Source organism: Nicotiana sylvestris, chromosome 2 (assembly GCF_000393655.2).
Source record: "Nicotiana sylvestris chromosome 2, ASM39365v2, whole genome shotgun sequence".
Taxonomy (NCBI): Eukaryota; Viridiplantae; Streptophyta; class Magnoliopsida; order Solanales; family Solanaceae; genus Nicotiana; species Nicotiana sylvestris.
Window position 1 is genome coordinate 98745506 of NC_091058.1, and position 10253 is coordinate 98755758.

The window sequence follows — 10253 nt, forward strand, 5'->3', positions numbered from 1 at the left end:
AAGGCAAGAGATTTTCTACGTGGAACAATCCCACACAAGAGGATCAAAAAACCACGACCTACTCTTGTAGGCTTTTAACTCTACTAACTTGCAATCTTCCTATTACAAGCCACTTTGCAAAAACCCTATTTCAAAGACTTCAAACTAACTTATGATGAAACCACCAGAAGCCACTCTATAACTATCCTAGTTACAACGGCTTTAAACTTATGACTATCCCTAGTCATAACATAAACTCAGAAGTTTACGAATTTTGGTTTGTTCCTAAGACAACGCTTCTACGAAATCAAACTAGGAATTACAACGACGAACAAATAACAAGATTACAACTCAACTACAGATGTACATAAACTCATTTAGAAACTGATCCTTAGTGGAGTTGTCTTCTTGTTCTTGACGCACCAGTGACTTCAATACTGGATGAATACTTTTTTGTTTCTTGAGAGAATATCACTGAATGCACAAAAATAGTGTGCCTTGCACCGTATTATTTAATCACAAAAGATAGCACAATGGATAGTGATGTCAACTCTTGGTGCACGCTTCTTCCCAATGAGAAGTGACTGCTGTACTGCCTGCATAGCCACTTCTGGGTAGTTGCATTCCAGCTGGATAGTGGACTTTGTACTTCTATTAGGACACACCAATGAACCAGGTCCTAGTTGTGTTCCTCTTGTGGGACATTGCTAGATGGTCACTTTCTTCTGCTACGTTCCAGCTGTGTACTTGACTTGTACTTTTGTCAGAGAATCCTAAGGGAGCAGGTCCCTGTTGTGTTTCTCTTTATATTGATTGTGTACAGTCACTGACTTGTGCTTGTGTCGGGGAACCCTAAGGGACCAGGTAACCAGGTTCCTATTGTGTTCCTCCCTGTGGTCTTTTATCCATTTGCTGATTTTTAGACTTCGACCAGTTCACATGAAATGTATATCCAGGTTCTCTATCTGGTTCTTCGTGACAAGTTTGTTAGATCATCAAAACATAAGAAGCATAAAGCTAAGACATTTAAAACCTATCAATTTCCCTATTTTTGATGATGACAAACTTAGGCATGGACATTATTTGTTTAGAGCAGAAATAACCAGATGAGATGCCAGAATTACACGAAGTTCCCCCTTAATCTTAGATCTCCCTCCTTTGTGATTTACCCTCACTTATACACACTCATTTATACACAAAGCATAAATACTCACTTATACACAACGCATAAATTACCTCAAATATAAATTACCCCTCACCCACACCCCTCACCCACACACTTTCCCCCTTTTGGCATCATTAAAAAGAATAGGTAATAAGCATAAAGAAGTCCAACACAACTAGCTCATGCCACATATGTGCACACAATATGACAGAAAAGAGAAGCCAGAGGAAATCAGTAATGTACAGGCAAAGAAAGGGGAGCTGTTTTATTAATGTTTACATTGGACTTAGCAAGTCAGGAGCAATAATGGTTAAGTTCAACAGCCATCACACAAAAAGCAAACAAAAGTAAAATAACAGCCACCAGATTTTGGAGCAAAAATAGCTGGACACTAAGAGGATCTTAGGGGACACTAAAGGAAGAAGGCTTGGAGGAAGAGACAGTAATGGTTTTGAGAACCAGGTCCAGTCTAGCATTTGTAGACAATTGTTCTTCAAGTAATTAAGCCCGAAATCTATCATTTTCCTTTGTCAGTCGTGCAACTTCCTCATTGACAGAATTAGGTCCTTTAGCTGCTTGACGAGCTGAGTTTCCAATATGGCATTTCGATCCCTCAGCCTTCTGATTTCCTCAGAAGCTACATTTTGAGCGTTGATCAGCTGAGAAATGGTCGAGATTCTTCCACCAACTCTTTCTACACATTTACATTCTTCTAGAGTGGTCTTAGAGAAGGTCTACTTATGTGTTCCTACTCTGGGATTCCCCAAGGGGACCTTGTAGAATCTAAACACCTGAGTGAAGAGAAAGCCATAAGGTAACCCATGATTTTCACCCTTAAAGTTTGCCACCTTTTGCATATGATCTATCATGATTGCTGGCAAATTGATTAAGACAAACTCATCAAGCGCTTCCATTAGAACCATATCCAATTTTGTAGCAATAGATCGCTTCTCAGAACGAGGTAAGAGTACTTTATTGAACAGTTCAAAGAGAAGCTGATACTTAGGGAGCAATACCTTCTTGTGCACCTGTTCCTCCTATTGAATAGCTTGCTCTTTCATGATAACTCTCCTAAAGTTCTCCCCACAGACACCCTTGACTGAGGACATACCTTCACACAGAATTATGAGAATCTTTGCATTTACGAGCACACAGATGTGATCCCCCTCAATAGTGAAAGGAGATGCGTAAAAAGTTTGTACTACATCTTCGTACACCAGAGGTATGCTCCCATCAAATAAGTGTTCCCATTATTGAAATTCCACAATCTCCAGAATTTGTCTCATGCCTGCCATTTCCGAAATTGCTGGATCAAATGTACGACCCCACAACACTTTCTGAGTTCTTAATCTCTGCTGCCAAAGACTACCATCACAGGTCATGGACCTTATTGAACCAAGTTCTTTAACAATTTCCCTTTTTCGTTTGCTAGACCCTTCGACAGACTTTTCTTTCCAGCTTGCTATCCTTACAGTATTGTCCTCAGACATGACTAGCTCAGTTTGACTCTGTTTAGACTTGCTTCTGTACTTTACGGATGACCCTTTCTGTTTCTCAACAGTTTCATCGAAGGCCTTTTCCATAGACCTTTGAACTATCATAGATTGTTGTACTAAGGAACCAAGTTCCCTAGAAGCATCTTTGTCTATCCGGTTTACTGACACACTCTTGATAAAATCCCTTGGATTCATTTTCCTTTTTTTCCTTGTCTTGACACTCATCTTACTTTTCTGCAATGAGGATTCAGAATTCTCTTTCTGCAGTGACCTAATAGTGGGTGATTTGGAGGAAGACTCTAAGAGCTTGGAGTGAACAGGAGGTGCATGAGTGAGTTTGCAAGGAAGAGAATCAGGTTCATCAGAAGGCTTTTATGAGAATATCTCATGAGCCAAGGACTTGAGGAATGTTGTGGTTCTCACATCTCCTAGGAATGGAATTTCTTCCCCCTCGTACTCAAACGAGAGATATGCTCTTTTACTCATTAGACTCTCAGTAGCTATAGCCATGATGTTATGAGCTGCTTCCTTTTCTGGTGACTCCTTGAGAGTCACTAAGTCCAACATGGAGGAGTTCAAATACTGGTCAGGATCATCCTCAGGGGCATCTGACACTTGAGGAGTACAACCTCCTGTGTGTTCTTTGATGAGATCATAGGATTGACTAGACATAGGGTTCTCAAAATGATGGTAAACAAGGTTTATTAGAAATGGAAAAACTATAGGAGTAGAGGAGGAGCCAGGAGTGGGTAAGGTGGTAGAAGACGTGAAATAGTAACGCTCTAGGGATGATTTCAGGGATAATAACGAAGTGGGAGCGGTGTTAATGGTGGGATAATGAGACGATTGTTCGATCGCCAATAGATGAGTACTTGGTAGACAAGTAGAGAGAGAAAGAGAGAGATGAGGAGAAGATCCTAGCTATACAAAGGAGATGAAGGTTCATGACTTGCCGTGAGAGAGAACGAAAGTTTTATTGGAAGAAGGGCTAATGATGAGTGGAGAGTGAAATAGGTTCTGAATAGTTCCGAAAACGATGGTATGTGGGGAAGTGTTACCGTGCAGAGGGGATGAAGGGATTTGGAAGACAAGACATGACACGCAGACGTTGAAAAGTCGGATGATGTGGCAGTTGAGTTAATTTTGTTAAACAAAAAAAAATTATTTTTGTTTTGAGAGAGCGTGCAGATTAAGCACATTACTACTAACCTGAGGTACAAGAAGTTGATACCAGAACAATTGTTTTTGAAGAAAGTTTTAGCAGCTCCTCTCTCGTAGTTCATAACTGTACCTTTAGCTTCTATGATCATCATGTGTGTTTACCTACAATGGTATTGATGTGAGTTAAGCTTGGTCAGAAAACACTTTAGCTACCTTTACCTGGAGTTGTCTTACATAGCCAACTGATGGAGGATCAGGTTCTTCATTAGACTTTTGTGACCCCATCTTCACCTTGATTGATCCAGAATATTCTCTACTCGAGGCTTTGATTCAGATATCTGGAATTTGGTCTTCTGTTCTGCAATACTTTCCACAGATCAATCCCTTATTCATATTGACCATCAGAAGATGATCTCACCCTTCAATGTGCTTGATCCTCTTGTTTTTGAAATTCTTCTTCAGTTGTTGATGAGGCCATTGAGTTTTGTTTCATTGTCTCCCAAAGGATGAGGCATGAATCATGACAAGTGAACGGTTCCAAATGTGCTTTCCTTTTCCATAGAAAAGCCTGCATAGTGAACATCATCATACCCAATAGGATTAAAAGTATTGTGACCTGAGGGGTAACACAGGATCAGGTCCTGAGTTCCTCTAAGGTATTTCAAACTTTTTGTGGGCAGCCTTCAATTAGGATTCCTACGGACTTACACTTTGGATTCTATTTTGGAGTGGAGATACAGAAGGAGAAAAAAAATTACATGCCTATCTAACTCTACAATAAAAAAGTGATCGACTTGTCACATAGATGGGAGCCTTTGGTTTTCCAATTTGAGACAGAAGTTTGATTGAAGAGGGAGATGTGGAGGTTAATTTGATTTCCCCACACTTTGTGTTCTGCTGCTTGTGCAGTGCAATGAGCTGCATCTTCACACTTCCTTCAGCTTCAGTTGTAGTAGGTGACGTACCAGGTTCTTTGTGAGATGTAGAGGATGATGTTGCATTGTCTTTTGCCAGTCTCCTTTATCTTACTCATTTTATCATCCTCCTTATTTGAAGCCTCAGATATTTCCCAAAGACAGGGTTGGTTTATCATATTGATCATCATCGTTTCTTTCTTGGCAAGGGAAAGTGTCTTGTTAAATACCCAATGAGCACCTTCTACCATTTAGTGTGCCCTTTGTTGGAGACTTTGTGGCCTTGTTTTGTGAATTGTACCCTAGAAGGATTCCTTCGCTCGTCTTTTTGCATTGAGCTTCCCAAGAAGATCCTTCCTATTGTCGAGAACATGGAATTTTCATCCATTTGGCAGCTCATGGTGGGTTTTGATTCTGGAGGGACCTGATTCGACACCTGTTCTCCATGTAGAAATCAGTATTTACTGCTTTTGCCCAGAATTTCTTGGTGATTCCATAGTCGATGAGCATTGTCCATGTAGAATTTTCCAGTTCCGTTCTTTCTTTCAGCAATACCATTTTGCTGTGGAGTCCTTGAGTGTTGAGAAATTATGCGTGATCCCTCCTTCCCCCCTCCTCCTTCATTTTGTGAACTCATCTCCAGGTGACACTTGAGTTTGGCAGACCACAAACCATGTCCTGCTGAGTTAATTTATTCAGAGGTGAGAAGTTTGCATATACCAATCCTTCATGCCATGGTTGCGACTTCACTCATCTCATACCACCAGCTTGTGGAGATTCATAATTAGTTGGAGTAGATGTTCTTGTTTCCTTTGTCCACTGAGACCACTTGGCAAGTTATCAGATTGGTGACTGCACTTTTTAGGCCATTCACATAGTGCACATTCCCACTTGAGTGCCAAAAGAACCTTTCTACGTTTTCATTCACTGAGAATGTACCCTTTACTTCCTTCTTAAAGATAATTCCCTTCCTACAAGGCTTTCAGTGAGAAGAGATTCATGATGTTTTCAGTTGCGTGCTTTAAGCATCCACTGTCCATAGTCCATCACAGTCCGCTTCCTCTCACTGTTCCTGCTCATGCAAATCAAGGGTTAGATTTAGGAACCCAAACTAGTTTGGGTCCCTTGTTATGATAAAAAAGGATGAATGAGGGATTTCCTAGTCCATGCAGGCAACATCTGCCTTTTGCAAGTGGTACCTGGCCCTTTGTTAGTAGTCACTCCATCAGTAAACACTTTGTTTTTCTGAGTAGACTGAACTCTGGCCTGACAATTTTCTTTAAAATGCCCATTGTTCCCACAGTGGGTACATAGCCAGTTATTAGGTATAGTGACATACTTGCTATGCGGGTTGTATGGAGTTTTCTCCCTTTGGAACCCGATGCCCTGCTTGTTCCCACTGTTGTTGAGATACATGGCAGTGACAACATCTGAGGACTAGGTCCACTTCAGAGATTTCTCAAGATCATTTCTTACTTTCTCCAATTCAGCTTGAAGTTGCTGATTTCTCTCGAGTTTACTGCAGAGACTGGTTTCCACAACAGTTAACTCCTTTTCAAGCACGATGTGTGTCTCACTCGCTACTTCCTTTACTTTCCCAAGACTCACATTCCTATGTTATCTATTGAGTCCCTCAATGGTTTCCTCTAGATTAGTGCATATTACTAACAGGTCATCCCTTTCTTCTTCAGTAGATGCAACTTTTTCTTCTAAGGTGTGTTTCTCATTGTTAAGGCCTTCTATTGTTTCTTTTAGATCAACAACTACTACCATCAGATTGTCTCTCTCATTTTCAATGCTAGTTATTCTTTCATTCAAGGCTTCCTTTTCTTTTTCAAGATTAGCTATGGCCTCATTTAAGTCTACTACACAGACCACTAGATCATCTCTAGATTGTTGTGCCTCTCCTAGTTCTATGGTCAGGATCTCCTTATCGTTTATGAGGCTATAATAAGCATCAATTAGGACATTTGATAAAGAACTTAGATTCTTAGAAGAATAGGATTTTAGATTTCTCTGAACATCCCTGGAGTTTACCTCATCGTCTTCATCTTCTTCTTCATCATCATTTGACTGGGCCATCAGCGTGAATAGTGAATCGTACTTCATTGCTTCAGTTTCCACTACCATCATGGAACTGTTTTCTGCATCTAATTCCTGTTCAGATTCACTTGAGGAGTCTCCCCAAGCAGCAAAAGCCTACTTAACGATATTGTCTGCAGCACTTTTTCGATTGAATCTTTTATCTGGAACCAGGTTCCTTTTTTCTGCTTTGTCAGGATTTTGCTTGTATTGCTCCTGTTTTGCGAGTAGGCAGTCTTTGAAGAAATGCCCTAACTTTCCACATTTATGACAGAGTTCGTTGTTCGTTGTTTTACTTGACTGCCCCAATTTGGTATACCACCATTTCTTCGAAGTATCTTTTGAAATCTCTTAGTAAGATAGGCCATGTCACTATCTTCATCACTTGAATCACTGCTTTCAGCCTTAAGCACCAGGTTCTTTTCCTTCTTGGGCTCTTTTCTTTCATTGTCTTTCTTTCTTTTCATCTCGTATGCCTTCAGATTACCAATCAACTCATCCATGGTCAGAGTCTGTAGATCTTTAGCTTTAGTGATGGCATTTACCTTATTTTTCCAAGACCCAGGTAGAACACTGAGGATTTTCCTTACAAGCTTATTTCTGGGAATGACATCTCCAAGTGAGAGAAGCTCATTTATGATGGAGGTGAATCTTGTGTGCATATCTTGTATGGACTCATCATTCTTCATCCTGAAGAGCTCATATTGAGTGGTGAGCATGTCGATCTTGGATTGTTTGACCTGAGTAGTTCCTTCGTGTGCGATTTGTAAAGCTTCCAATTTTTCTTTGGCAGTATCACAAGTTGATACTCTACTGTACTCATCAGGTCGTATGCCACACATCAAGATTTTCTTGGCACGATAGTTCTTTTCTACAGCGTTTCTGTCAATGTCACTATACTCTCTTCTCCCTTTGGGCACCAATGGTCCTGTTTCTTCAAGCTTCTTCATGGGAACAAGTGGACTATTACAAATGATGTCCCACAACTCTGAATCTTCTGCCATCATAAAATCATGCATAAGGGTCTTCCACCAGCCATAGTATTGACCATTGAATCTGAGAGGTCTATAGGTTGATTGTCCTTCTTCAAAGTTTGGTGGAGCAGCCATTGAGGATCCTTCCTAGGTGTTAGCCTGATAGGAGAAACCCGCTCTGATACCAATTGTTAGTTTATATGAGTCCACCAAACTATAGAGTACCCGGTCTTCTATGAGATGATGCTTAGAATGCAGTAAAGACTGAACGTAAAGAAGGCAAGAGATTTTCTACGTGGAAAAATCCCACACAAGGGGATCAAAAAACCACGACCTACTCTTGTAGGCTTTTAACTCTACTAACTTACAATCTCCTTATTACAAGCCACTTTGCAAAAACCCTATTGCAAAGACTTCAAACTAACTTGTGATGCAACCACCACAAGCCAATATATAACTATCCTAGTTAAAAAGGCTTTAAACTTATGACTATCCCTAGTCACATCATAAACTCAGAAGTTTATGAATTTTGGTTTGTTCCTAAGACAACGCTTCTAAGAAAGCAAACTAGGAATTACAACGACGAACAAATAACAAGATTACAACTCAACTATGGATGTACATAAACTCATTTAGAAACTGATCCTTAGTGGAGTTGTCTTCTTGTTCTTGACGCACCAGTGACTTCAATACCGGAAGAATACTATTTTGTTTCTTGAGAGAATATCACTGAATGCACAAAAATGGTGTGCCTTGCACCAGGTTGTTTTATCACAAAACATAGCACAAAGGATAGTGATGTCAACTCTTGGTGCATGCTTCTTCCCAAAGAGAAGTGACTACTATACTGTCTGCACAACCGCTTCTGGGCAGTTGCGTTCCAGCTGGATAGTGGACTTTGTACTTCTATCAGGACACACCAACGGACCAGGTCCTAGTTGTGTTCCTCTTATGTGACAGTTTCTAGATGGTCACTTTCTTCTACTACTTTCCAGCTGTGTACTTGACTTGTACTTCTGTCAGAGAACCCCAAGGGAGCAGGTCCCTGTTGTGTTTCTCTTTATATTGATTGCGTACAGTCATTGCCTTATGCTTGTGTCGGAGAACCCTAAGAGACAGGTCACCAGGTCCCTGTTGTGTTCCTCTCTGTGTTCGTTCATCCATTTGCTGATTTTCAGACTTCAACCAGTTCACATGAAATGTATATCCAGGTTCTGTATCTGGTTCTTCTCGCCAACCATGTAGGACACATCCCGAACCTTCCTGTAAGCATAACTCTTTTGCCTCGGCTGCACCGTACGAAGGCTCTCCTGAATTACCTTCACCTTTTCTAAAACATCCTGCACCAAATCTGTCCTCAATAGCCTAGCCTCACCCGGCTTAAACCAACCAACTGGAGATCTACACCGTCTCCCATACAAAGCCTTATATGGAGCCATTTGAATACTTGACTGGTAGTTGTTGTTATAAGCAAACTCCGTAAGCGGTAGAAACTGATCTCATGACCCTCCTAAATCAATGACATAAGCACGCAACATGTCCTCCAATATCTGAATAGTACGCTCGGACTGCCCGTCCGTCTGAGGGTGAAAAGTTGTGCTCAACTCAACCTGAGTACCCAACTCTCGCTGCACAGACCTCCAAAACTGCGAAGTAAACTGAGTGCCCCTATCTGAGATGATGGAAACTAGGACACCATGCAAACGAACAATCTCCTGGATATAGATCTCTGCCAACCGCTCTGAAGAATAGGTAGTACAAACAGGAATGAAGTGCGCGGACTTGGTCAGCCGATCAACAATCACCCAAATAGGATCGAACTTCTTCAAAGTCTGTGGAAGTCCAACTACAAAGTCCATAGTGATCCTCTCCCACTTCCACTATGGAATATCCATTTGTTGCAGCAAGCCACCTGGTCTCTGATGCTCATATTTCACCTCTTGACAATTGAGACACTGAGCTACAAATCCCACAATGTCTTTCTTCATTCTCCTACACCAATAGTGATGCCTCAAATCCTGATACATCTTCATGGCACCCGGATGAATGGAATACCACAAGCAGTTGGCCTCCTCTAGAATCAACTCCCGAAGCCCATCTACATTAGGCACACAAATCCGGCCCTACATTAGGCACACAAATCCGGTCACATCTCTAGCATCATCATGCTAAACTCTGTCCTTAAGAACAAGCAAATGCGAGTCATCATACTGGCGCTCTCTGATATGATCATATAAGAAAGACCGAGAAACCACACAAGCCAATACCCGACTGGGCTCCGAAATATCTAACTTTACGAACCAATTGGCCAAGGCCTGAACATCAACTGCAAGAGGTCTCTCCCCAACTAGAATATATGCCAAACTCTCCATACTCACCGCCTTTCAGCTCAAAGCATCGGCCACCACATTAGCCTTTCCCGGATGGTACAATATAGTGATATCATAATCCTTTAGTAAATCCAACCATCTCCGCTACCTCA

At 41.2% G+C, this 10253-nt stretch overlaps 1 protein-coding gene across 1 annotated transcript; it reads right to left on the bottom strand.

Annotated features, from left to right (window-relative positions):
- Positions 1–5723: 5723 nt before the first annotated feature.
- LOC138885302 (uncharacterized) lies at positions 5724–7906 on the bottom strand. Its single transcript, XM_070166238.1, has 4 exons — positions 7538–7906; positions 7094–7273; positions 6385–6914; positions 5724–5787 (listed from the first exon to the last, which is right to left on the bottom strand). The coding sequence occupies exons 1-4, from the start codon at positions 7904–7906 to the stop codon at positions 5724–5726; spliced, it is 1143 nt and encodes a 380-aa protein (XP_070022339.1).
- Positions 7907–10253: the final 2347 nt, after the last annotated feature.

Excerpts from the sequence above, each read along its gene's own strand:
- LOC138885302 (XM_070166238.1), bottom strand. The coding sequence starts at position 7,906 with ATGGCTGCTCCACCAAACTTTGAAGAAGGACAATCAACCTATAGACCT. Across the intron at positions 7,274-7,537 it reads CACACGAAGGAACTACTCAG|GCATACGAGATGAAAAGAAA; the intron begins GTCAAACAATCC and ends GGTAATCTGAAG. Across the intron at positions 5,788-6,384 it reads GAAGAAGAAAGGGATGACCT|GAACAGTGAGAGGAAGCGGA; the intron begins GTTAGTAATATG and ends TTGCATGAGCAG.